The following is a 26,980-nucleotide window of genomic DNA, read 5'->3' on the forward strand; positions in this document are numbered from 1 at the left end:
ATTGCTGCTTAACAGGCCAACTAAGTATGAAGTTTCTGATGTTTAAACTCACCATCCATCTATTTACAAAAGATCATTTGTGGCCCTTGTTTCTTTAACAAGGGTGGTGTAAGTGTATGAGTAAGTGGAGGTATGAATACATCACTGCAATACATTGAATATATATATACAGAAACATTGTCATAAAATGTTGCACTGCATTAATATCAGTGCTTCCCTCTACACTAATAAACCTAGAATGGTAAACAATTTGCAACATCTCCAAATCATTCCACAATTCCAGATTATTAATGTTAAGATTTTCTGTGACTAGAAACAAATACACTGAATCTGTCACAGTTTCTCCCTCTAAACAATTTAATAATCAATAACTTTATAACTTTCTTAAACTAATCCATCCTGAAAAGATCAAGTTCAATCAGTTTAGAGATATACAAGCACTCAGATGAAGTAATTCATATATATATATATATATATATATATATATATATATATATATATATGAAATAATTTACAGCCAAGACTTTTTCCCTCTTCCTATTTTGGCTATATTGAGCAGTCTATTCTTGCTGCGTTCCTTTTCATCTGGATTTCTCTTCGAAGAGCACTCCAGTGTGGAGTCTGTCTCAAAGGAGATGGCTGGGCCTTGGTTTGGGACACCACTGCTCTTGTCCCGGGACACGGAAGAGGTGGTCTGCAAGACGACCCTGCCACGTAGAGAGTGTTTGAGCTCAAGCAAGAGCGGGTTGTTGTCGGAGTACAAATCCACCTGTTGCCCAGGTTTTCTATCTGACACACAGCATGTACAGCATGCGGAGAACAATACTCTGAAAATATAAATCCAGCCTAGATAATGCAGCTCCACAATGTTCAAGATGAAGCAACCTAGACTGACACTGAACATGAAGTTGAGGAAGATGGTCTTCTCTGTTGCTCGAGACACAAAGCAGTCCGTCCTGTTTGGACAGGGGTAGGTCTCACAGCGGAACAGGTGTGGAACTTCAAATCCAAATAGGTAATACTGTCCAATGAGGAAGATTATCTCCATGATGGAGCGCAGCAAAACATGTATGATGTAGATAAGTAGTACTTGGCTGGAGAGCTGGGTTGGGTCCTTTCCTACCTCCTTAATATCCTCCTCCAGCTGGCTCTTCTCCTCACACTCACCTGCCTGTGAGCTCCACCCCTCATTGTCATAGGATGTGTTATAAGGACTGTTGGCTTCCAGTGTTGTCTCTTTATCTCCGCCTATGTGTTTGTCTCTTTCAAGTAAAGGAGAGGACCTGGGTACCACTTCAACCTTCTTATCCTCTACCTTTTCATTCTTGGTGATTTTTTGCAGGACATACACAATGTAGAAGATAGAAGGTGTGGACACTAGAACAATCTGAAAGACCCAAAAGCGCAAGTGTGAGACAGGAGCAAAAGTGTCATAGCAGACATTATTGCATCCAGGCTGTAGGGTGTTGCAGGTAAACTTGGACTGCTCATCGCTGTAGACAGCATCCCCCACCAGGGCCACGAGCAAGATGCGGAAGATGAGCAGCATTGTCAGCCATATCTTGCCAATGACCGTGGAATGGTTTTGAACTTCCGTTAGGAAGCGGCCAAGAATGGACCAGTCTCCCATTTCTGTGGAATCACAATAGTTCAAATACTTTTTACAGCAGTCAGGCAGATTGTATCAATGACTGAATCATAATAAAATGGTAAAGTGGTTGTTCGTAAGGAGAAAAAAAATGCCCTAAATACAATATGACTTAATAGTTTTACTAAGGAAGCAGGGGCATGAAACCGGACACATTTGCATATGTATGGCTTTCAAATATTATCTAGATTTAAATATTGACCTAGAAATCCACTAGAATTGAGAATAATATTATCATGTGTATTTTATATGCTATTACGTAAGAGCAGAGATTGCATTAAGCTGTAAATTAACAGCAGTTTCTGATATTCACAAGAGTTTAGTTACACACTAATTTATACAATCTCCTCCTAAAAAAGTTTAAAAAATAAATAAATAAAACAAGCTAAAACAAAATCAATTTATATGGATTATTCTTTCCTGTCCTGGGGGAGCTTACCTTTGGAGAATCTGAGTTTTCCTTATCCAAAGCTGGAAAAATATAAGAGGAAGCAATCTGCATAGCTGTATTTTCAAGTGGAGCCAGTTGCTGGACGTTATCGTGTCTTTTGAGCTGGATGAGGGGAGAATGGGCTGACCACACATATTCCCTAACTCTAACTGAAACATTTGTTGCACTGTATGTGAATAAAGGCTTTCAGTGTACAGTGGGACAAAGATTGAAATGTACAATGGGGGCACCTTTACTGAACAGCCATTCACGGACGAGCAGAGAGTTCAAAGAACGTACTGGAAAGAGTGTGCACAATACTGACACAAGCGGGGATCTGTGTCCACTTTCATTTTAGAGCTGAAGTACTAGTCTCGTTTCCCAGAAGATTCAACTTTGGTCTTGGTGGAAGTGTAAAGAATCACACTATATCAATTTTCACGTCACTAATGATAAATGTTGAAATATCAACAACTGTCCACTTTTTTTTCAACGTTTGGTTGTTGTGGAGCAAATAGGCTTATACCTCAAATCCTATTCATAAATATAGGCACTTAAACCATCCTTTTGTTCACATTCTCTTACATAAAAAAGTGTGAAATAATAAAGCAAAACAGCAGGTAATTCCTCTTTGAAAAAACTAATAAAGCTATTAGTTAACAAGCGGTGGTTCTACACGTTAGGGCATTGTTACACGTATGGGCTGGATGCAAATCTTAATCAGCTCAGTGCGTTATAAACTGCGGGTTGTGTTCAGATTTGATTTTCATTCATATTTAGTAGCTGCATTCAGTTTAGTAGTTTAGTTTAGTCCTTTGAGTACAGCTGAAATGATAAGATGATTATACATTTAGTTGATTGACAGAACTGTTTTGATCATTTCAAGTTTCTAAAATGATCCCTGATGATACTTACATACTTTTACTTAAGTAAACTTTTTAATGCAGGAGTTTTACTTGTAACAGAGTATGTATACAGCTTGGTATTAGTACTTTTACTTAAGTAAAGGATCTGAATACTTCTTCCACCACTGCTGGTGCTGCCACGCACTCTGAGTCCTGGTGCTTTGGTGACACTCAGGTAATTCGCTATAAACAGCACTCTTTTCAGTATCCACATATGCCAATTATTAGCTGAGAGGGAGGGTTTATTTTTGTATGTATAAAGATATTTTACAGCAAATTTGATCTTAGTTGTCTGAGGCTCTAGGACAGCCCTAGGTGCTTATGAAGGTCATCTAGCATTAGCTACTGTTCTTGTAATTTACACCCCAGATGCTCTGTCTATAAGAGTGAATGTGTCATTTGACCAGACAGACATCCTGTATTCCTAATAGTGTCTGCCTGCATAGTAACTCCAGAGATATCAGTTATTTATTGTTATTTCACAGTAATATATCACGTGTTCCCTTTGATACAAGGACTACATTAAAGTCTAATTTATAAAACACCTTTGAATGTAGAATGATACAATGCAGCTATGATTCATTTCCAGTGTGGTCATGTCAGTTTACACTCTTTCTGAGGGTTGAGTCATCATCACTTTTACAGTTTGATTATAAATGATGTAACACAGTGAAGAACAGTGAAGAATGCTTGTTGTGTATGGTTTGTATACAGAAAGCGTCAATTTGCATTTCAGCGCTTGAAGCTGTATAAAATTTTGTTTTTATACACACTCAAATTTCACTTTTAACAAATCAGCAGCCTTAACAGGACCAACATGTTGTGTGTAAAATAATCTTAAATCTAGAAACAATAATATTCACCCATATGATGTATCACAATTTCCCAAATAGCTAGTAAACACGAGGAGCAAATATCTTTTATCGTTGTTTATTCAATATAAGTGGTGTATTTACAGCTAATGAGTAGACTGAACGTGATATGTTGGTCCACTGGAGGGAATTCGTTCATTTTATGGGTTCTGTCGTTTTCATTCATCCCTATACCATGAATGAAAATATACTGCAGCGCACGCGGATTATTTCCAGCTCCGTTTAAACGGAAACACTTGTCAATATGCAAAGAAGTAGGGCTAATTGTTTGTAATGCAGAACAAATCGCTTTCTAAATCATTTTCTTATAAAAACGAATTTAGCCTAGTGTTACTAAAACACATTCATATCCCAGCCACATGTGACAGACTAACAAATGCCCCTCGAAAAATCTTAGCGAAAAACCATCCAGAGGGGTGTTTAGAAATCCAACTACATCAAATTAGTTCTGTGATAGGAGAAGCGATTCAGATAATGTCTTGCATTTATATTTCAGAATGAATTTTAAGTTGGCAGTATTTATTTATTGATCTCTGTTTAATGAGCTGCATAAATACAGTACACGAATTATTTTTTAACAAATTAAATGCAATATCCCCCCCTAAATCGTCAGTAAAGTGGTTCAACCCTCGAGGTTACCGGAAGTTGTTTCAGCTGCCATGTTTGGTTGCTTTGTTGTAGGCTTCTACAAGGTTTCCTACAGAATTAGTAAGTGTGGAAATGGAGCCGAGCTGGAGTACGTTTCTTTTTCAAGTAAGTTGACTCTTTGGGAGGGAAACTGGGATAGCTTGAAAAAACAACCTTAACAAGTGTAAGCACTGGATATCTTAGCGGTAATACCAGTTTTTAAACGAGTAATGCCAAGATCAAGTAACCAAGCAAAACAATGGTATATGAATCCAGGCGTCCAGCTGTGAGGTTTGGGAATGACGCTAGAACAAAAAATCAATTTTCCTCAACGTGTGTTTGAAAAATGTGGCTTGTCTTTTCTATTGTACGGATACTTAGATTATCTATGTTGAATAACTCGACAGCGCTTGATGTTTTTTAAGTTTGTTTGCCAAGTCGAAGCCAGCAAAACATGCGGGATAATTTGAAGTAGGCTGGAGACGCCACTGCACCGTTACAATCGAGACAGACCTGTTTTTTTTCCGTGTGACTGAGGGCTTTGATCGGACGCCGTAGGATAAAGAGATGTAATGCCGGGCGAAGATTTTCTTATTGTAACGCGGTTAACGCCACAGATAATTTTGATTTGAAGTGGCGAATGTTAGTGAACGTTGAATAAGTGTTTACTTAGGTTAGCGGCTGCTGAGATTTACCAACGACGATTCGCAAGTCCGCGGTGAACTTTCCGCTTGCCTCAGTCGGTTCGACAATAACTAGCCAAGTTAGCTAACGACGTTAAGGCTGCCTTAATCAAACTCGCTGGCTAATTCAGCTTAATTTGGGCGAGGCTGGCGTAACGAGCCCACAAAACTAATGTTACATTGCTTTGGTAAGCAACGCTGTGCCGCTCTCTGTTTATTAACTAGCTACTACTAGCTATTTATTCTGCAAGACCGTGGTGGAAAGGAATTCAAACTATGCCCACAACATCAGCTAACACTAGCAACGAAGAAGCAGATTTGAAATTAGCAACATTACGCAATTTATAAATCCGTTTTAGCTAGAAAGTGAGTGATGCTGTTGAGTGAGATCTGCCACGGTTTAGTGGTTTTCACTGTGTACTAAGATGGAAGGCTATTGTTCAAAAAATGAATGAAATGGTTTATTCCCATGGCCTTACTTAGCCTAAAAGAACTGAGCCTTGAGCTTGAAGAAAGCAAAACGATACAACCTTAGTTTATGGGAGAGGATATTTCAAATGATTAAATGTTTTGCCGCGTTTATTTGTATACTGTCATTTTGTTAAAACGTTTATAAACCCACATCCTAAGAATATCGCAATTCTGTCGTCTCGTTTTTACAAGTCTTAAGAGGGATTAGTTGGTATATTATATTTAAAGTTATGTTTTTAGTTGGTGTGACAAATTCCCTAATGGGAAGAACCTCCTCAATCAACCTTGCAGCAGTTCAGTATCATTCACAAACATAATTGAATCTCCTTTTCTTTTTTTTGTATTTTAGAAAACTATTAAATCTACTTCCTACAGTTGCTGACTGCTTAGTTTATTTAACTGCAGCTTGATGTAAGTGACTGTATATATACAGTTGAGAGCAGAGTCAGGTATAGATCATTAGTTCTTGTTGGTAATGTTAGTACTCTTATGTTTAAGTCCCTTGCCAATGCCAGACAATACTATTTATTTTTATATTATGTGTTTGACCTTCAGATAAACATGTTTACTTTGTAACACTTGCCATCCATCTACTGTGGTACAATATTTTCATTCAGGACTAATACAGTTGTATCATATCTACTGTACTATTAACTGATCAAGTAAATATGTTAATAGAAATGTGTCAAACTGCTCATGTAATCACTGGAGAATCAGTCAAGGTGGTAGAAGTGCTACAGGGATGCTTGAACTATCATCAATATGTTAGAGAACTTTTTTTTCTCATTTAAGGTGCTTCTAAAAGGTGTAGATAAGGTCTTGCTACACAAACAAAGTTAACATTACTTATCCAGTGTTAACACTCACCCTGCTTTGTATGTGGTATTAGTAACATTCTTCTCTACTGTGAGTGACTCGCATCTTTGAGCACTATTTCTTCCTGATGTAAAAGGCAGATGGACGGTGTGGCTTGTTGTGGAGTATCTGGCGTCTAGCCCGAAGCCCTGCATGTATTATGTACCGCACACTGTTACACTGTCAATCTCATGTAAATCTGTGTGCAGTTATCATTCTGGAGCCTGACGTAAGGATAGAAATAGTTCATTCAGCTACCATCAATTGACACATGCTTTGCAGAATTTTTTGTTTTAAAGTTCTCCACAGTGTTACCTTTTTTATAGGAACGTATTTTAGTAATGTGTAGAAAATGATGATTAACATATTCCTGTTTAAATACTTTGTCAGGCGTTTTAAATTATCCATATTGTTGTGTAAATGAGCAGCTTGACTACTACCATAAGTACAGCTGCCTCTCCTACTTTCGCATAATGTGCAATATATTGCCAGTTTTATGTCAGGCCACAGTTAAGTGAATCATGTTGTTCAGACCAGTTTGGCTCTGTCTGGATGCACAATGATACATCAGTAATGCTGCAAAGTAAATGGTAAAAAGTGCCCCAAAGTGAGAAAGTCCTAATGCAATCCTTCTGTCCATGGAACTTCATTCTGGCTTTCTCTGAAGAATGTGAGAGCCACTTAGAACGAGAAGAAAAGAAGACTAACTATTATAATAACAGAAACAATTATTATAAAGTGCTATGCATCCATTCATTCAAGATAAGTTTGGCTGACAAATGTTTGAAATAAAATGACGTTTAACAGGTGAACCAGCTATAGTGAAAATGATTGACTTCTCTTAAACTAGCCTAATAATATTGCCTTTACAGGCCGCTGCAACATGTATTAAATGGTTTCAAAAAAGCTGTTGGTGATGCACCTTGCATTTGGCAGCCATTTTGTCGATTTGTTGGTGTTGATCTATTTCTTAATACAGTAAACAACGGGCTAATGTATTTGTATGTAGATCCTCTAATATTAGTGCAGCGACAGTTTTTGATAAAAGTGTTAGCAATTACATTTGCAATTGCATTAATCATTTTTCCATTAGAGGCAGAAATTGCATTAAGTTAAGCTAGGGCTGCAAGTAACGATTATTCTGTCGATTAATTGAATGAAAAATGTCAATCAGTGTTAGGGTTGGGCATTGTTTGGATATTAACGATTCTGATTCCAATTCCGATTCTTCCTTTCGATTCCTGTTCTTATGGATTCTCGAATCAGATTCTTTGAGTGGTGGAGTTGAAACGGGTCACATGCTTATTTCACAAATAAGAGGAAAGCTTTTTCAATATAAAATAAAGCCACACTAGTGCTCCATGGCTGCAACACAACAAGCGCCTGGCTGCTACGGAAACCAAAACTTGCGCATGTTAAATTTGGAACCCACGATCAGATTTGAAACCAAATCCTCCAAACGATTCCAATAAAGAAACGATTCCGATGGAATCGTAATTTTTGAAACTATTCCAAGTAGGAATCGGTTCTCGATGCCCAACCCTAATCAGTGTTTGCCAAAACCCAAGATGACGACTTCAAATGTCTTGTTTTGTCCACAACTCGAAGATGTTCAGTTTACTGTCATAGAGGAGTAAAGAAACCAGAAAATATTCTCATTTAAGAACATGTAATTACAGAATTTTTCCAATTCATCGATTATCATCGGTAGTTGGCGATTAATAGTTGACGACTAATGGATTCATCTTTGCCTTTCTAAGTCATGCTGACGGATCAACCAATAATTTGCTATAGCTAATGTGATAGCAAACAATTGCCTACTCAAAAATCTAGCGAACACGAAGCAACATTATCAGTCATTTTGTAGTCATGTCTGTGGCCACCTGACGAATGCAGGTCCAATTTTTTTTTTTTAGCTAAGGTTTGTTCTTAACTACAGTAACCCTTAAAAAATATCTGGGTTGTTATCTTTGTAGATGTTTAACTTTATCCACCAACTAGCCTACTTACTAACTCTTTCCGTTTGCCATTTGGTAGCTTACAGTGTTTTTTTTTAGAGCTTGTTTTGCTTGAAACAAGTCCATTAAGACAAAGTCACAAAAGTACCTGCATTTACTTTTTAAATAAAATATATTAATGAAGGGAGCTTTAGCTAGTCCTTGTGCCAGTGTAAAGGCTTTATGTAGCCTCAACATTTTGCTGGTCAGTAGACCCCATCCCCCCATTTTTTAGACTTGATAACATTAAATAAAAATAGACTCTGCAACATTTGTGAGACTTAATAGTGCCATTGAGAAATATTTAATGAGTCTCGTGTATTGTACTGCTTATTTATGTTCTACTTGCATGTTTTTAACAATAGATCTTTTTCAAGGCATTAGGGCTGTCCTTAATTAAAGAAATTCTTAGTCAACTTACACTCGTAGGATGTTCTCGACTAAGTGATTAGTTGTTTTAATCGACAGATCTGTGAAACTTGAGTTTCTCCGCAAAGAATAATGCAAAAGCACCACTTTAAATCTAGTAGTAGTTCATAAGGTTATTGGAAATAAGTCATTTCAGCATGAAAAAAAGCATAAACAATGACTAAAGCTTAGTCGATTAAGGCCAAAACGACCGATTAGTCTAGAGTGGGCAGCCCTACGAGGCATACATTTTGACATTGCTCAAAAAAGTATCTAACAATACCAGGGCCCTGGAACAAGCTCACCTAAATGGAATGCAGTTGTTTCTAATAAGTTATCAGTTACACCTTTTACTGCTATGATGAGCCAAAATGTCTGCTTTGAAAAATGTGTTCTGTTACCTTTCAGAATTGTAGTAATAATGCCTTTGGCCAAACAACAGCTGATAACAATGGAATGTAGTGAATATTACGGCGTAGCACAGTCAGATTCCATTTATGGGTGACTTTAGAGTAGAGCTGGGCGATATGGAAAAAATCAAATATCCTGATATTTTTGACCAAATACATCAATGTCGATATTGCAGCGATATTGTTGTTGACTATTGGTGCTTTCACAAAATATTTACACGAGACAGTTTTGATAATTAATCACTAATAATGTGGATACAATGACTAAGTGTATAAAGGCAAATAATAGAACAGCTACAACAGCCTGGTAAGTTCAGAATATCACTTTACTGTAATGCAGCCTTTAAAACCAGGAAAAGACAATACTGGTGTCATATCATGATATTACGATATCCAAAATTTAAGACGATATCTGACCTCATATCGATATAATATCGATATATTGCCCAGCCCTACTTTAAAGCAACACCAAAGATTCTTTTGTACCTTTTTTAAAATAATGTTTCCAAAATCGTTTCAGTAGTTAATCAACTCGTAACAAGGTGAACGGCGGCTCTCTATCGGCTATAACCGCACTATGCAAGTTTGCCAGATCAGGTAGCGGAGCTGTAGTTTGAATGACAGCAGTAAAGGACAATTTCGCTTCCAACCAAAACATGGTTTTACATAATTTGTTACAAAGACCACTCACCAGATGTTAACGCTGTTTTTGTAACTGCAGTGTTTGCAAAAGGTGAACTTTTTACGCCACGTAGCAATTTCATCATAGCTGTGAAGCCAAAAATAAACAAAAACTGATCAGTCTGTGTAATCAGGGTGTGTACTGGATATCAGCAAGTGAGTAACTATCCTAAACGTTGGTTCGCTCTTTGTAATTTGTAATTTGTAATTATAATGTCCCAGTTTAGAAAGAAATGTTTGCAATTTTCTTGAATCAAGAGAGCTCTTTGTGCTCCCAGGTAATGTTTCATATAAACCACATAACCTCTCGCAGCTGTTTCCTTGTTCATGAAGGGACCGTTTTCTATATCAGATGTTGTATTAGATGCCACCACCTTTTGGAGGTTGTGGCTCATTGATTTCAGTGTTTTTTTTGGAGAAGGAAGGCTTGGTGAGTTGCTTAGAAATGGCCTATCGTCCTCTTACATGATGCAATCCAAGCCCAGGTTAGAATTGGCCTATTATGTAGAAACCACCTCGGAAACATGAACTGCCTAGCCTACCTCTACTTGCAACCTACATCAACAAGCAAGGCACTGAAACCCTGCAGTATTTATATAGCTTTAAAGGCTCTGAAAAAACCAAGAAGGATTACAAACATTGCAAAAGTGACGTAAGGACTTGTGTCAACTCAGCGAACTGGGTAGCAGCCAAAGATTTCAGAACTTGTAAACAAGTGAAGAACAACGTAGAACAAACTCATAAAGTTGAAGAGGAGACTTTACATGTACCAGGGGGTAAAAAACAAATATATATTTTTTATTTTGTTTCCTGCAATATGCACTCCCCTTCTTCCTTCCATTTTTATTTAATCAATTATACTTTTTGTTTGTTTTGTGAAAAATGGGACTTCGGCAAGCAGCTGTAGAGTGTGACACAAAAGAGAGACATAATCTGACTCAGACCGTGAGCTCAATTCAAGTCTACAGTGGCCCGTGGAGCCATCAGGACACTCCCTCCATTTTGATGTTATTTATGAGGGAGAAGCCCCAGTTGTCAGAGCGCGTTTGTGTCAAAATGGTCAGAGCTGCATGAAGGCACAGCAGCTTACAGGCCCTGCACCTCTGTATAGAGGCAGGCTGTCTGCAGTGGCTATGTCTGCTGTTCACAAGCTTCACAAAGAGGGTTCCCGGCTGGTATCCCCCCCCCTTCCCACCCAAACATAAAGCCCCCACCCCCACCCCCCAAACCCCACCCCTGGTGTGCCAGTGGACGGGTAAGCATTGGCATGATTATGACTAATCCTGGAAGGTGGCAAGTGTGAGCAGGTGCTTAGACAAATGGATGGGTGGGCTTGGTGGCATTCTCCACGAGTTCCCAGGTCCTATTGCGTATGAGGGAATGACGGAGAGTTTGGTTGAGTAGTATGTGGATAAACAATGTCCCTGTCTCATGAATAGATGAGCCAAATCAATGAAGATGAGCATACAAAGATCCCCTGCTGAGGCATCACTGCTCAGATTTGTGTCTCTCACAATAGGCTGGATGACATAAGGAGGACACTGTGTGGTTCATTTTTCTTTTCGGTCCCCTGCCTCCTCTTTTGCTAGTCCTTTCTTGGCTGGCCTCTGCAATGGGTGATTGAACCTCAAAGGGAAAGGTCAAGCATTCCACCTTGTCCTTTCTTGCTGGTGTTCCAAAACCCAGTTGTCTTGACTGTGTCCATCTAGCAAAACAGCGTTAGCTGTGATGTAGTATTTGTTTTATATGTCGTTACAAGTTTAGCAAGAGCCATATAGGTATATGCATTAACATCTGTCCCTGCTGATGGTGTGTTTGCAACTCTGTGCCTGCTCTTTTAATTATGATGACTGTTGGTGGGACGGTCCCTAGGTCAACAGGAATCTCAGGCGTTTCTCACAGGGGGTATCTAACTCAATAACCACTGATCTGAGCTGTTCAATTGCCAAAATGTAGATTTAGACTTGCTTCTAACCTTGTTTAGAGCGTAACTAACCACAGCTGACAAACCCCCTAGAAAATCGTTATGCCACTGTGATCCGTGTTCTTTTGTCTAGTTTAGTGACCTGTCTTTTTGCGTAGTGTGTGCGTGGGTGCACTTCACTCCTTTACTTCACCGTGCCCTCTAACTGAGCTCCTTAGCTGAGCTAGTGCACTGGACTCTGCTTTGCCTCTAATTTGGAATGCCTGCTTTGCAGTCACATGATGAATCAGCAGCACTGTCATGATGGGATCATTTTTCATCCAGTATATTTGGATTCTTTTGCACTAGTGGCGTGCTGCGTCAACCTCGTTAATGACCAATCCAGTGTCCATTTTGTGTTCTGTAACATCTTACTAAGCTTTTTTTTTTTTTTTTTTTTTTTTTTTGTCAAAGCTGACTCCAGTTTTGAAGCTACAATTCCCAATATTGATGTGTATTTTATATTGAGTATATAATATCAATGTTATGTTACAATCAGTGTTATATTATAATAATAATAATAATAATAATAATAATAATGTTATTGGCCTTAAAGCTTGAATTACATTTTGCAAAAAAATGACTGGAATTCATTTAGGCTCAACCAAGTATTTATCCCTGTGTGTGTGTGTATATGTGTGTGTTTGTTTCATTAGCAGGCCAATGAAGCCCTCCACCACCAGCACCATGTGGCCCAGAACAGCCTGCTGCCACTTCTTAATGCAGGAGCTGAACAAATTGACCAGAAGCCTATCCTGCCCATCCACATAGACCAGAAGCCCCCTACCAGCGCTGCTGATCTCCTCAAAGACAATGTGGCCAGCGGAGGAGGTGCGCGGCCACAAATGCACGTGATAAAGAAGGAGCACAAAGGTAAAACGCCGTTTGTCTGCGGCTACTGCAACAAGGCCTTTCGTGACAGCTACCACCTGCGACGCCATGAGTCCAGCCACACCGGTATTAAGATGGTGTCGCGGCCAAAGAAGACTGCCCAGACAGCCCCCACCATGGTACCCATGATCTCCACCATGCAACGAGAGAACAACGGCAACCCTTCCTACATCTCCACGGTGGCAGGCATCCTCTCCACAGCAACCACCTCGGTTTCCTCAGGCGCGAGCATCATGACATCGTCTGCGATGGGAAATATGCCGCAGCAAAATGTCGCCAAGAAACCTGCCAAACCGGTCAAGAAAAACCATGGGTGTGAGATGTGTGGCAAGGCCTTTCGTGATGTCTACCACCTGAATCGGCACAAGCTGTCCCATTCAGATGAGAAGCCTTTTGAGTGCCCCATCTGCCAGCAACGCTTTAAAAGGAAGGACCGGATGACCTACCATGTTCGCTCTCATGACGGGGGAGTCCACAAGCCCTATGTATGTTCAGTGTGTGGGAAAGGCTTTTCCAGGTAAGGACCACATTTTTGGCCTTTTGGTGTGTTTTTCAAAAATGTTGCTTTTTTTTTGAGTTGATTGCTCTTGAGGTGGTGGAATAAGTTATGTTCCCTCGTTTGACCAGTAGCATAATAGTAAAAAAAAACACACATGACAGTGAGTTCAGAAACCGGCATTTGAAGTGGAATTTAAGTGTCCTAAACATCCACTATTATGACAGTGAATAGCTATTTTTTTTTTTATTGTTTTCGAGGCCTGTCTTGCAAAACAGGATTAGTCAATTGATAGACAACTTTACTGATTAAAATGCAGAGCACCCCTCAGATGTGGAGCGTGAACTGAAGCAACTGTTAAGTTAAGTAGCTAACTAATTCAGTAAACCTGCTTCTTGAGACAGGCCCAGTGCAGCCTGGGACTCCCATAAACATAACTGGAAGTGGTCTCCAGCGGGAGGCCAGCTGGGTATCCCTGTCGCCGCATTAGCCACTGCTTTGTTTTGGATGTGTCCAAAGTGTGAGTGTCTAGGTCTGTGAATCTCTGCCTGTTCTACTCTAGACTCCTACTCTTTCTAGACAGAAACTTTTCTGTCTATAGCCGTTTTTTACATGTGAACTCTGGACTGTGTCCGAGAAATTAGGTCCCGACATTGTCCGGAGCTCCCCTTTTCACGTGTGTAGTACACAACAGGAGGTCGTCCGTGCCAGATGCATTCTTACTTACTCTAAATACTTTAGACAAGGAGCATGCAGCAGACAGGACATGGCGCTGATTACGCTGCGTCACGGAGCCGTTCATAATTAGGTCATAAACAACCAAGCCTCTTACCGTTCCTTGAATTTGTCTGGCGAAGTTCCCAAATCTCGTCGTCTCTCCAGTTAGACATTTCCGTCTCCCCCCCCCCCCCACCCCGGATGTTTGATTTCTTGCGGTTGCGCGCGAGCGGCATAAAACGTCATCAACGCGCCTACTCCCCTGCTGTGAATTTTTTACACTTTCGGCTCAATCGGAAATTACACAGATTTGGTACCAGGGAGCTGTCAGAGTGAAGAGCGGCCCATGTCCGATCCAACTGATTTGGACATTTGCTCACATACGCCTCCGCCGGGTAATGTCTAGATGATCATCATCAACCTTTATTTAGTTCTCGGGAGTACAATTGAGGGCACGCCCTCATTTTCAATGTAGCCGAGATAACACAAAATAAAAACACAATATAATTTGGAACACAATTTACAAATGTTGGAATACAGATAGAAATTAGCATTTAAATGACTAAAAGCAATTACATCCAAAATCATGAGTATTTAAAACCAGTGCTCTAAACTGCCCATATGTTGGAAGGTAACTTCAGTTAAATGATTGTTGTAGCGTGTTCCAGGTGGTTGGTGCATTATAGAAGAATGCCAATTTCCCTAGTTCTGATTGAACCCTCGGGACCTTAAGTAAAAGCCGGTTGTTAGATCTTTTCAGGTTTGCAGTGCGTGTGTGAAAGGGGCTTAAGTCTATGTGAGGATGTGTTTGGTAAGCAATGGGATCAGCAGCAACTGGGACAATGCAGTGACAATAGCAAATTCTAAATTGGTGAGAAAGTAGGGGCATATGCAAAATCTAATTGTTTTCACAACTGCTCTAGTTTATTCATGATTCCAATCAACAAGTAACACGGCTATTGTAAACATGAAGTATGCTTCTGAAATCTAATGTATTCTTATGCTAGTGGAAACAGTCATTTCACCCTCTAATGGTTGCATTCTGGGGTCAAAGAGAAACCTCTTGACTTGTCTGCATGGAATTAAAAAATAAAATAAAAAAAAAACATGATAAAGAAATTCGAACAAAAATACCTTTTTTGACTATTAACTTGTCAGTCCAAAAAGTAGCAAAGTAAGCGAATCATGCTTTCTAGACTGAAGTGTAACCTTATGCACTACGTCTTTCATGTTTGCAGTTGTTCATTAGAATGGTGTTTGGCAGTGAATACAAAGAGAGGATTTGTTTTCACAAAGAATGAAATCGCCAGGTGCTATAGCTTTTTATTTATTTTTTTGCTTTACCAAAAGTTCACTAAATAGCAACCCTAATGCTTGTAGCAACCCATGACATGTTTGGGAATGATTCAGCCAGTTCGGTTTGGATTATTCAAGTGCTGCGTGATTTCGTATAGAGGGTTAATTGTACTGTCCAGGTAGCTTCCCAGTAGCTGTGTTTTCATATTTATAAATGCGCTAAGCACACACACAACGCCATTTCAACCACATGTTTAAACCAGTCGCACATGGCAGAGCACCAGTGGTAGAGTATCAAGGGAGGGGGAGGCGTCACTTGTCGCTTTGCTGTTCCCGCCAGCATGTCACAGAGTCGCTTTCCCCTGGGAATTCAGTGAACCACGCGGTAATGTTCAGGTCAACACATTTACTATGTAGTGAACACACATTTTTAGTTTTAAGAAGGTCTCATGGTGGCTACGTATTTAGATTTATCAACACACACGCACAGAACATTTCACTGTCTTTTTAAACAAGCCCAGAAGTCCGCTGGTATTGAGTGAGCGGAGAATATTGATAACATTAGAAGAGTTCTGTGCTGCAACACAACTTCAACAAAAACATCAGCTGTCGAGCTGTAACATTAGCGCTGTGCAGGGCAGTTTTGGGCATGCCTCCAACACGGTGACGTGGGGTAGGGATTCATCAGCATACTGGAAAGTGAGAATGGGGACTGAATAACAGGGCACTGAGTCACTGCCACTCAGCCAGATATGTAGGCAGGCACTGTCTGGAGTCTGCTGTCCCCGTCAGTGGGACCAAAAAAAAAAAGAGGGGGAGGACCTGGTTCCAGTTCATTGCACCACTGAGAAGATTCCACTTAACTCCTCCAATTTGTATATTTAAAAAGAAATAAAAAATATATCCAGCAGCATGAAACTTTCCGGTTTCGGAGCAGCTTCCAATGCTGTAGCCCTTGCTCGCTCCATTATGCCACTTCTAACATGATTCAGCTCACAGCTTCACTAGAACTAACAAGCTGACAGAGGAGGATCAGTGCCAAGAAGAATTTGTGAATGCTGGAGTTTCACTGTAAAGGTCAAGAGGCAAAGAGCTGTTTTCTTGCAACTGCCGATATGCAGTGAACAGTTAATTATACAGTGGAACACAGAGGAATGTGTTGTCATCAATGTTTGTTGTTGTTCTTTAACCTTCAGTTTAACACCAATATTTGTGTAAAGTCTTATTACCATAAGTATTTTTTTTTTCATATAAAATATATCTTACTATCTCATATCACTTGTTATTGTCATTTTAATATTTAAGTTACATGTTTATCAAACTTGTTTCATAGTAGTTCAGTGCGAAAGCAAAAAAACTTCCTGATTTCTTTATATATTGGCAGTTTAAAAAGTCGTTGTTCAGGCTGATTCCTGAGTTGTTGTTTTTTTTTTTTTAAACGTAGCTGTAAACATACATTTAATACTTTCTCACAGTTGTTAACTGTTGTCAGAAATACAACCAAACCACCACCCCCCCCACTCCCTCCACTGCATTAGTGAAGTTGAATTAACTTTGTGGCCTAGAAAGTGTCTTCCGAATCCTCCAAAGAGATATTGTGCAATTCAGTATTGGATTTCAGGAAACTACCAACCAAATTCCTGGAGATTCTCAATAACATTGTCTTCAAATTTCTGTAAGTAATGCCAAGGCTGCAAAAAAATAAACCGAAGTAGTGTAATAAAGTCTCAATTTATTCAGAAAACAAGTGGAAAGTGTACAAACTTACCATCTCTGTGTGGTGCGTTTTTGAAACTAGGTCAAACTAATTCACGCGCGATTGATCATGGAGAGTTGACCACAATTGGCCGGAATTTTAAGGGATTTTTTTTTCTTTTCTTTTTTTTGGCCATCCCCTCATTATCAAAGCAAACGGAGCACGTCCATATACTTCTGCACTTACACTGTAAAGAAACGTACAATAGGCATTTCACTTTGTCCCTGTGCACTTGCATGTCAGTTAATGATGCATACTTGCATAAGTTTTTGAACATGTAATATTGTCGTATCCCTGGTCAAATCACAAGTATAGTTTAGAGCTGCAAAGATTAATCGATTAGTTGTCGACTCTTAAATTAATCTCCAACTATTTTGATAACCGATTAGCCGGTTTGAGTAATTTTTCAAGACAAAAATAAAAATTCTTTGATTACAGCTTCTTAAATGTGAATATTTTCTTCACTCTTCCGTGACAGTAAACTAAATATATCTTTTGAGTCGTGGACAAAACAAGACATTTGAGGACGCCATCTTGGGCTTTTGGGAAACACTGATCCACTTTTTTCACCATTTTCTGACATTTTATAGACCAAACAACTAATCAAATAATCGAGAAAATAATCAACAGATTAATCGACTATGAAAAGAATCGTTAGTTGCAGCCCTGGTATAGTTACTGTAATTGCCCCCAAAAATATAGTCCCTTGAACTACTACTGCTACTACTGCTTACTATACTGCTTGTTTTTTATTTTTAAATCTAGGCCAGACCACTTGAGCTGCCATGTGAAGCATGTGCATTCCTCGGAAAGACCGTTTAAATGTCAAGTAACGGTAAGAGTCATCCCCGTCAGCTTCCAGATTATTATTACTTATTATAATGTTGTTGTTGCTGCTGTACTCCGCTGACCTTTGACCCCGTCTGCTTTGCGGCTGCAGGCCTGTACCTCTGCTTTCGCCACCAAAGACAGACTCCGTTCCCACATGATCAGGCACGAAGGCAAGGTCACCTGTAGCATCTGTGGGAAGATGCTCAGTGCAGCCTACATCACCAGCCATTTGAAGACTCACGGACAGACCAACTTCAACTCCTGTAACAAACGTAAGTCACACGTGTCACATACACATGCATTTTGCTTTAACATGTCTGCCTCATTTTTAGGGTCTCTTTAACTTGGCAAGTAGCCTTTGTGAGTCACATTACTGCTGTAGTAGAAATAAAAAAAAAAAAAAAAAAAACAATGTTATCAAGCTTTGCAAATTCAATCCCATCACCTCCCTCTAATGCTGGTTGTTAGATTACAAGTTATAATGTTGTGGTACTGTTAAAATCGGAGGATACATTAGATTGCAGGGGGAGTGATGAAGGTGTAGCCCGTTTCAAAGCTTTTGCTTTTAGCTTTTGTGTCCTACAAATGAGCAACTATTTTTGCGTAGCCGCAGAACAACGGTTGAATGCTCTTTCTCGTGTGTTTTCCCAGAGGGTAACGGGGTCTGCAATTCTTCCTCAGCTACACCTGTGACCATTTCTGCCCCCATCACCACGGCGATGAACCGGGGCCACTCCAACAACCCTGTCACCATAGCCGCACAAATGAACATTACCACCAACACGGTCAACATCACATCTCCAATCAGCCTCCAGCACCCAGTCACCATCACCGGGCCCGTCAACATCGCTTCTGTCAACATCCCTTCCTCGGTTCCCATGAATATTGCCCACCCGGTCGCTATAACGACCACCATGCCTATGAATATGGCGGGTCCGCTCAACATCGCCATGAGGTCAATGGATAGCATGCCTTTTCTGTCCCAAGTCTTGCCTTCTTCCCAACACTGGTAAAAAAAGGAGAGACCGATCATTGGACTGGCCAGAAAGAAAGGGAAAAATGAAGTGAAACAAGAGACTCCTGTCGTCATCATTTGCACCTCAAGCCCGGCTCTTTCTCCCCCTCCCCCCCCTTGAACCAAGTTTACTTACCCTGAAGTGAATATTTACAGTGAGCTGTTGGGGGGGGCGGTAGGAGCTCCCCAAGTCACAGGCGCGTTCCAACTAATGTTAAGTGACTGACCTGAGATGCAGAACACTTAAGTAGAAATCGATTAGGATTTCTCTTGAAATCAGGACAACCGTAAGACTTAGTGTAGTCAGTTAGAGTGAAACTGTGATTTGTGTAATGACAAATGAGAGGAGTAGGACTCTGTAGGAAAACACACCTGTGCTTTTGTAAAAGGGAGATGAGAAATGGACTGAAGCAATAACAATGAATTGCTGTTTTTGATGTTTTACAAGTTCTCTCCCGAAGCCTCTGGGTGTTACTTTGTATGTTTTTTTTTTTTGTTTGTTTTTTTTTTTTATTATTATTATTATAGCCTGCTAATCACAATGTAATGTTATAGGAAATGAGTTTAGTAAAAGGGACAGTCGCTTCCATTTGGATGGAAGAATATTTTTTCACAGTGCTATAGCTTTTCTTTTTCTTCTCCAATAGTAGGTATGCTCTTGAGGTACAGTGACTAACTTGTACAGTTGACATAGTAATGTATTTTTATGTCGGCATTTAAATTTTTGCATTTGTCAAGTGGATATCTCAACGCTGTCCTCTTGACAATTAAATATGTGTACTTTGTTTTCTGTTGGTATGGAAAGCGCAAAGGTTTTTTTAATTTTTTTTTTTATTTGCCTATTTGTAGTGTTAATTTTTCCATGAATGGAATGAGTCTTGCACTGAAAGCATATCCTACATACAGGTGAGCAACAGTATTATCAAAGATCAAATTGGAGTCTTAAGTGTTTTGGTTAGCCTGCCTGCACTTGAGGGCCATCTAGTGGCTGAGCATGGAAGGGCTTGGCCTTGTAATGAAGCTCTTTCAGGCTGTTACTGTCGTCATAATGGTGACTAATTAGTTTTGTCTGACTCTTCTGTACACTGTTTTTGTTTTTTATTTTATTTATCTGAGATTTCCCCAAGATGATGCTAAGGACCCTTCACTCAGGAAACTCGCATAGAAGCCCGTTACACGTGAATCTGGTTCCTTTTTAAATTGAATATATCTATACCATGTATCTTGATTCTTAATCTCTCCATGTTCCTTTTCTGATTTCCTATATCATTTGGCATTGTCACGTTCAAAGACTTGACTTCCATCAGGGACAAGAAGTCCAAGAAATTTAGATTTTAAACATAGCCGTCCATTTAACTAATCATTTACTGTGCAATGGCATACTTTTATTTATTTTATTTTTTAACATTTCCTTTAAAGTCAAGTTACGTTTCAGGCTGCATAGTTATGTGGCTGAGATCTGAATGAGTTTGATAAAATACAAGTTTGTGTCCATACAAATAATCGGGACAAGATTTGATGTTGCATGAACCCGAATACTGTAGCTGTGGAACATATTTTTACTGAATGCCATGTTCTCTCGACAGTGTTGCAGCTCTGAGTTGATTCAGTTTATACTGAAAAATGCAATATGCATGTTTGTCATTTTTCCCAAGTTTTGTTTTAAACAAAATATTAGTGTAGCTTTTTCTTTGTTCTTATGCATTTACGTAGATACACTATGATAGCCTGTTTTCCAAATTTGATGAAAATAATAATAATAATGTGATGAACTGAACATTTCTGGTGGAATTGAACATCTCTTTATTTTTTAGGAAAAGAAATAATTGGAAATTCCAGGACCCTTGTGAAAGCAGTTGAATGTATATCTTTGTACAAAACTATTTTAGTTCCAAGAATATGATAGTTAGAATAGATGTGAAAGATAAGATAACCTTTTTTATAAATCTTTTGTATTAGAACATTAACAATGGTAATTTTGTATATATGGCTAGCTTTCTGATTAGCAGAAAGGTCAAACATTCCTACATTTTTTTTAAATGTATGTTTGTCAAATTATTACATAAACATGCGCAATGTTATGTGCCTTTTATTTGGGTTGTCTAAATAAAAGAAAACTATCCAATGTGTTTATATGTATTAAGTCATGTTCGGTATTAAGAAAGCACCACAGTTTCAAATATGTAAAAATGTATTACTAAGAGTAATTAATAGTGTATTACTATGTATTTCTTTAGCAAATCAAGTCCAGTGTTTAAACTAGAAACGTTTTCTTGTGTTTACAAGCACGTACCATTGAACACAACCCTTGTAAGTTGTGCACACTCTCCCAAACAAACCCATAGCTGGAAACACACTATACAATGTTTAATGCTCAAGTTTTATATTTTATAAAAGCCAACCAGAAAGCTGTACTAAGGGGAACACGGACTCAAGTCCTAGTGTTTTGTAGCCTGCATGTTTGTATCCATTAAATAGTTTGTTTTGCCTGTTAACTTCACGTATTCCGAACCATTATCCAAAACACATTGCTAGTTTTTAGTTTGAGTAACCTTCCGCGCAGCAACTGCTTTCTATTTATTTCACTGCCGTATGAAAATCAAACCTTAGCAAACTAGTTTTTAAATGATGTGGTCCATTTGGGACACCAACAACAGAGAATGTATTGTTTATTCTCAAAAGAACCATGTTGAACGGTCCTTGAGTTCACTAATAGTGTGTATTTAAATTGGCTCACAAGTTTCGGTGGTTACAAGTTTGCACCACCAACGTGACCTGGGCGTCCCATAGCTTGCACCGATTGAGACGTATAGACCCATACGTCATATCCCTAAATTATGACAGCACAACGGTAGAGATGGGAAACCATAAAGCAGACAGGCAATGTCTTCCAATGACATGCCCTTGTAGATGTTGGTTGGCTGGGCAATGCTCCCGGTGTGACCTAGGGAGCACAACCTTATTGTGCAAAGCTCACCACACAATCGAGCTAGCTGCTGAGCCGTCAGAGAAGCACCCTCTGATGATTTCCCCCCAAAAACTGTTCTGCGACTATCATAGCAGCTAAAGCGCACACCCCTGGATCTGGAGGCAAATGCGATGACATTTGGTTAAAAGTCCAGAATTTCCGTTGCACCCCTTGTCCCCATTGACATACGCGCTAGGGGTGGGAGAACGTAATGCAGAGTCCCCCCACCCTCTAGTTGTGTAAAGGAGCTAAGAGTGCTGTTTAGATGAAGAAACCTCCTAGGCTAGCCTGCTCCAAGAACTCAAGAGATGGGCCTGAGAGATGCTCAAAAAAACATCTGCAGATCCTGCTGAGGCAAGGGCATGGTTCAGTTACACTGTCCTTGCACCAGCCCATTAACACACACACACACACACACAATTTGGCCCATATGGCCTGGAAGTGGAGGAGGTTCATGCATTTCAGTGGAACTATTGCAGGTGGGAGACCTAAGCACCTCGTCTTCTCAGCCGCCAAACCATGAGGTGGTGTTCCAGGACAAGAAGACAGAGAAACCACTGCTTAAATCAGCACCACGGGAAACCAAGGGGGACTGATTTCTTTGCCGGCATTTGCATAGGTGATTGACCTTCTAATCTGTGACATGCCAAATCTCGCTTGCCTGGCATAGGTTTGAATCTCAGATTTAAGGGAAGTGAACAGACATGTCCACCTTAAGGAATGTAAAAACACCTATAGTGATAAACGTTGCACAGATGCAAGTCAGTATAGTCAAGGGCACACCTTTTTTAAATGGAAGGCATCTTTAAAGAGTAAACCTTTGTCTAATTGGGGCCCCTTGTTATATTTCATTTAAATTAGTTGTTAGCAGCTCAACCCAAGAGACACGTTACCTCTTAACTTCTCTTAACTGTTCGATTTAAGTAATTGTTAAAAGCCAAAAGTGGTACAGTTATCCAATATTACGCACAAGAAAGACCGATCAGAGAATCCTTCACACCCTGAAAAAGGCCATTTGTGCCGTTGTGACATTACTGTACCGGTGCTTTTAACTTACGTGAGTGACTAATAGGACTGAAAGATAGGTAGATAGAAAGGCAAAGTCCAGTTCTTATTGAAACAGTACGGGATGATAATTCAGGCCACAAAACTAACTGCATCCCAGGCCAGTGCCACACATTCAAACCAGACCAGCTGTTGCACTGTGCGCATGCTTGCTGTTAGCTCGGATAAGCCTGCTCATTCTTTGACAATCACTGACAACTTGTTTTCACCCACAGAACTGCTCCCATCAATTGTCAATTCTAAACTTCCGAGCGCATGACAATCCCTGGAGGGCAGCTGTTTCTGAGATGGTGGGGCCACCACATCTGACACAAACAATCATACCACATTCAGAGTCACTTAGGTCACGCAGCTTGTCTACTGTTCGGTCAAACCATTGAAGCTCTAGTCTTGAGCTGGCTGCATGTTCACTGAGTTGCAACCAAACAGTAACAATGATATGTAACTAACCATGAAAGCCATCATGTGTTCTGTTTACATTTTTAATGTCCACTAAAGGTCGACGTTACAAAGATTTTCAGTTTTATTGAATATGTTTAAATAATAGATAGCGTTCTCTGTTTTCAATTCAAATCAACTTGTTTAAAGAATTTAATCGAATCAAAAGTCATTTCCTGGATTCTCAATTCTTATCTGCCCTAATCTGTCAAGAATCTGCTGGGGTGGGGGGGAGGGGAAAGGGACATCTCGCTGCACTAATGAAGGTCTTGGAAGCTGAACATTAAACTGAATGTATTTTTGCAGTACAGCGTTGTCCAGCAGATGGTGGTGTCTATGCATATTTCACTATTAGGTGCCATTTGAGTAGTTGTATCAACCATGTGTTCCCCCTAATCCAACTGGTCCCCAGTGTGGGCCAATTGATTTACATTATCCTGTGTGATAGCAGCCATATTGCATTTTTAATAGCAAAGTTTGACTTGTATTCTGCCTGCACAGGATATTCTCTTTCACAGGGAATGGTGGTGAAAGCAACCGACACATACAAAGAAACTGTAGAGAACAGTATCTGGTATCATCTTTATGTCTGGGGTGAAACAATTCACTATTAAGTTAAATGTGCAAAGCCAACTGTGTCTCTTATTAGATAACAACACAAAGTGTGGCAATGTTACACCCTACTATGTGTTATTTTCAGCAGAAGGTTCTGATATTCCTAAAGGTCACTAAGAATAGGCAAGGGGATGAACAAGTATTCATTTGAAGATCTTCAACAATGTCTACATTTGTTCAGCTGTATGTGTGCAGTAAAAATAGTCAAGGTTAGAAAAGTGCCCTACTGCTTAATAAAAAAAAAAGAAGAGAAAAACAAAACTCACTTGGCTACTCTGTAGGGTGGAGAGTTCAACTGAAGTTTACAGGAGGCCTGCTCTGTCTTACTTCCTGTTTTCAGATTAATGCAATAATATCAAAAAGGCAGTGGATATACTTAGAGATTCTAGATTTGCAAAAGGGCTTAAAAATGGAATACAATGAAATAAAATACAGACACAGATAGCTCTATGGCATTTTGGATTTGAAAAACCTAGATGTAATGGGTTTCTGTATGCGTTCACACAGCACTGGGAAACAGTGGGAAAAAGGAATTAATTTACTGAAAAATATAAGATGAATAGTGAAACTGTCTAATTAAAATAAACTCATATCGATCAAATGGACAAAGAGTTGTGTAGACAAGTAACACAAGAAATGAAAGTGATTATACTACATGATGATACCAGTATGATGGTGTGCTCTTGAAAGCTATGATCAAATAACAACACACAATTATCTTAATAATGTTCCTAAACCTCCCTGTGGAGTCTCTATGTTAAGACTGACCATGATCCATAAAATATTGTTTGGTAGTGTCCTAATTTTTGTTGTCGTGTCTTATAACTAAGGTAAAGGACACACACAATATTTACACTCGTGGCAGCATATCTGACCTGTGTCCTTATAAATTGAAGACAGTGTTAGGGAAAGGAACCTTGGCCTATATAGGGGCAGTTCAGTGGAACAAGTTAGATCGTCATATTAAAGTCCTTTCCAGCCTGAACTCTTTCAAAAAGAGCATCACGGTCTGGTTACTAGAGAGGGTTTCGGAATAGATCAAAGGGCAAGTTGCCATTTATATTTTTTATTTATTTAAGAAAAATGTTTTTATGATATGTCATTGATTATTATACACTCTGTGAATTACTTGTCTTGTCCTGATGTTATGTGTTGAGGACCACAATGGAAATAAGTCCTGGACTTTATTGTGTTTTTATCCACGATTGTATTTGATGTCTTTTTGTTCATGTGTAAGGCATTTTTTATACAATTAAATAAATCAAATCAAATCAAAACGTTAACTTGTGAGTAAAAAATATTTAGTAAAAAGCACAGCGTTATTTTCAGCATTATCAAGCTAAAAATAAATAAATAAATGTTTTGCCAAAGTCTAAGCATGATTCTTAAATACTGACTGCAGTGACGACTATAAGTGTTAAAATAAGGACTACAGGACTTCAATCATGTCTAGCCATTATGCCCCCCCTCAAGCACTGAATGGGCCAATAGGTGACTCGGGGCTGATATGTCAGGGCTGCATCACAACTTCATGCACACCTTGTTATAGTAAAATAAAGACAAAGAAAAACTCGTAGTAGTAAAGACTTCCCATCATTCATTGTATCCAACACTTGCATGTTTCAATACATTGAAAGGTTTAAGAAGAAAGCTTATATAAAATATTGTCTTCACAGTTATGATAACAACATCAACATATGCTATTTAGAGCATCAATAATACAAATCTGAAAAGAATTAAAGAAGGATAACGTAACAAATTGAAGTGATACTCATCAGAGGAGGGTGCTGTAAAATGTTTGTATATAATTCAAATGAATTTGTTTTAGTTTTTCCAAAAGTGAGAATGCAGGCCGAGAGATGGACATCGTTTGTTAGCTGCAGCTGCTTCCTTCTCTATTAATCCAAGATACATGCGTTAATCAGGGTAAAAATGAAACATTTCTTGAAAGAGTTGACATACTTAGAATCATTTTGATGTGGTATGTTTTGTAATCCTATTCCTTTTCCCCTTTGTCTGAGTTAGCAATAGTTGGCTTATTCCGGAAAAGTAAGATGCATCTAAAAAAATATTTGTTTAAAGACACTTTCAATATTTGGCCCTGATTTGTCTACACATATCCACAACACTGCAGTCAGCTGAGTGTTATTTTTTCATTATATTTGGAAATCAACATAATTGAAGTCAATACTGAAACATAAATATAGATGTGCACAGCACAATATTTAATAAATGTGTACCCTGGCAATGTCACATACAGACCAAGGTACACATTTCTAATTGTCATTTTTATTTGATTTATGCAAGTACTTGATCAAAATGAGAAACCAACTGTTTCTGCAGACTGTAGGGCAAAGGCTACAGACCTGCAGGGTTGGCTTGTGGAAATCCTGGCCAGCAAAGAAGATGGAAGCAGACAGTCCACAATCTCATTTAATCTGAAGCTGTGAGCTCCATGCTACGTGTGGTGTCTTGGCTGTCCAATAGCACGGCAGTTTAAACGGCTTAAGGGACCGTCCGGCTGGGAAAGGATCATGTTATCCTCAGCTGAGTGAGTCGTGTCAGCAAGCTGTCAAGTGCCTATCTTCTTTAATATACTGCAGGTACTTTTGTGATTGCCTGCATGTTGCACATTATTTATTACGGAAAACAAAGGTAAGTAATCCTCAAGTATCATGTAAGAGGAAAATGAACTCTTGGAAACAACTGCAAAGAAAGCACACAGAGGGGAGGAGAAACAAATGGCGAGGCACTGACATGTTTTTAATCAGATATGTTGTGCTCACATTTCACCTTTTTGTGATCTGTCAACTGAATGGTTAGGTAGTCACAAAGACACTGCGAGAGTCCTCATGGTGCAGTTATGCAATAGACGATAAGTCAGACATATGGTATGAGAGAGGTTCAACTGAATATATCCCTTAAATTGCAAGGTTATAACA

General features: G+C 39.2%; 2 protein-coding genes across 3 annotated transcripts; one reads left to right on the forward strand and one right to left on the reverse strand.

Moving 5' to 3' along the window:
- Positions 1–511: 511 nt before the first annotated feature.
- On the reverse strand, positions 512–1,630 carry LOC114567008 (gap junction delta-2 protein-like). The gene has a single exon (XM_028595899.1). It carries the CDS (start codon positions 1,628–1,630, stop codon positions 512–514), a length of 1,119 nt encoding a protein of 372 aa, XP_028451700.1.
- Positions 1,631–4,521: 2,891 nt separating this feature from the next.
- On the forward strand, positions 4,522–21,081 carry vezf1a (vascular endothelial zinc finger 1a). 2 transcript variants are annotated; one of them, XM_028596428.1, is made up of 5 exons: positions 4,522–4,608; positions 12,607–13,358; positions 17,872–17,941; positions 18,047–18,209; positions 18,589–21,081. In XM_028596428.1, exons 1-5 carry the CDS (start codon positions 4,576–4,578, stop codon positions 18,948–18,950), a joined length of 1,380 nt encoding a protein of 459 aa, XP_028452229.1. In that variant the 5' UTR covers positions 4,522–4,575; the 3' UTR covers positions 18,951–21,081. The 2 variants fall into 2 exon arrangements, with proteins under 2 accessions (XP_028452229.1, XP_028452230.1); XM_028596429.1 differs by having other exon boundaries at positions 18,619–21,081.
- The last annotated feature ends 5,899 nt before the right edge of the window (positions 21,082–26,980 follow it).

This window comes from Perca flavescens, chromosome 13, assembly GCF_004354835.1.
Source record: "Perca flavescens isolate YP-PL-M2 chromosome 13, PFLA_1.0, whole genome shotgun sequence".
Lineage (NCBI taxonomy): Eukaryota > Metazoa > Chordata > Actinopteri > Perciformes > Percidae > Perca > Perca flavescens.

What these genes read in the sequence shown, in the direction of transcription:
- LOC114567008 (XM_028595899.1), bottom strand. Translation starts at nt 1,630, where the DNA reads ATGGGAGACTGGTCCATTCTTGGCCGCTTCCTAACGGAAGTTCAAAAC.
- vezf1a (XM_028596428.1), top strand. Translation starts at nt 4,576, where the DNA reads ATGGAGCCGAGCTGGAGTACGTTTCTTTTTCAA. An exon ending in TGTGGGAAAGGCTTTTCCAG is followed by an intron (nt 13,359 to 17,871) that starts GTAAGGACCACA and finishes TTTTAAATCTAG; the next exon opens with GCCAGACCACTTGAGCTGCC. An exon ending in CTTCAACTCCTGTAACAAAC is followed by an intron (nt 18,210 to 18,588) that starts GTAAGTCACACG and finishes GTGTTTTCCCAG; the next exon opens with AGGGTAACGGGGTCTGCAAT.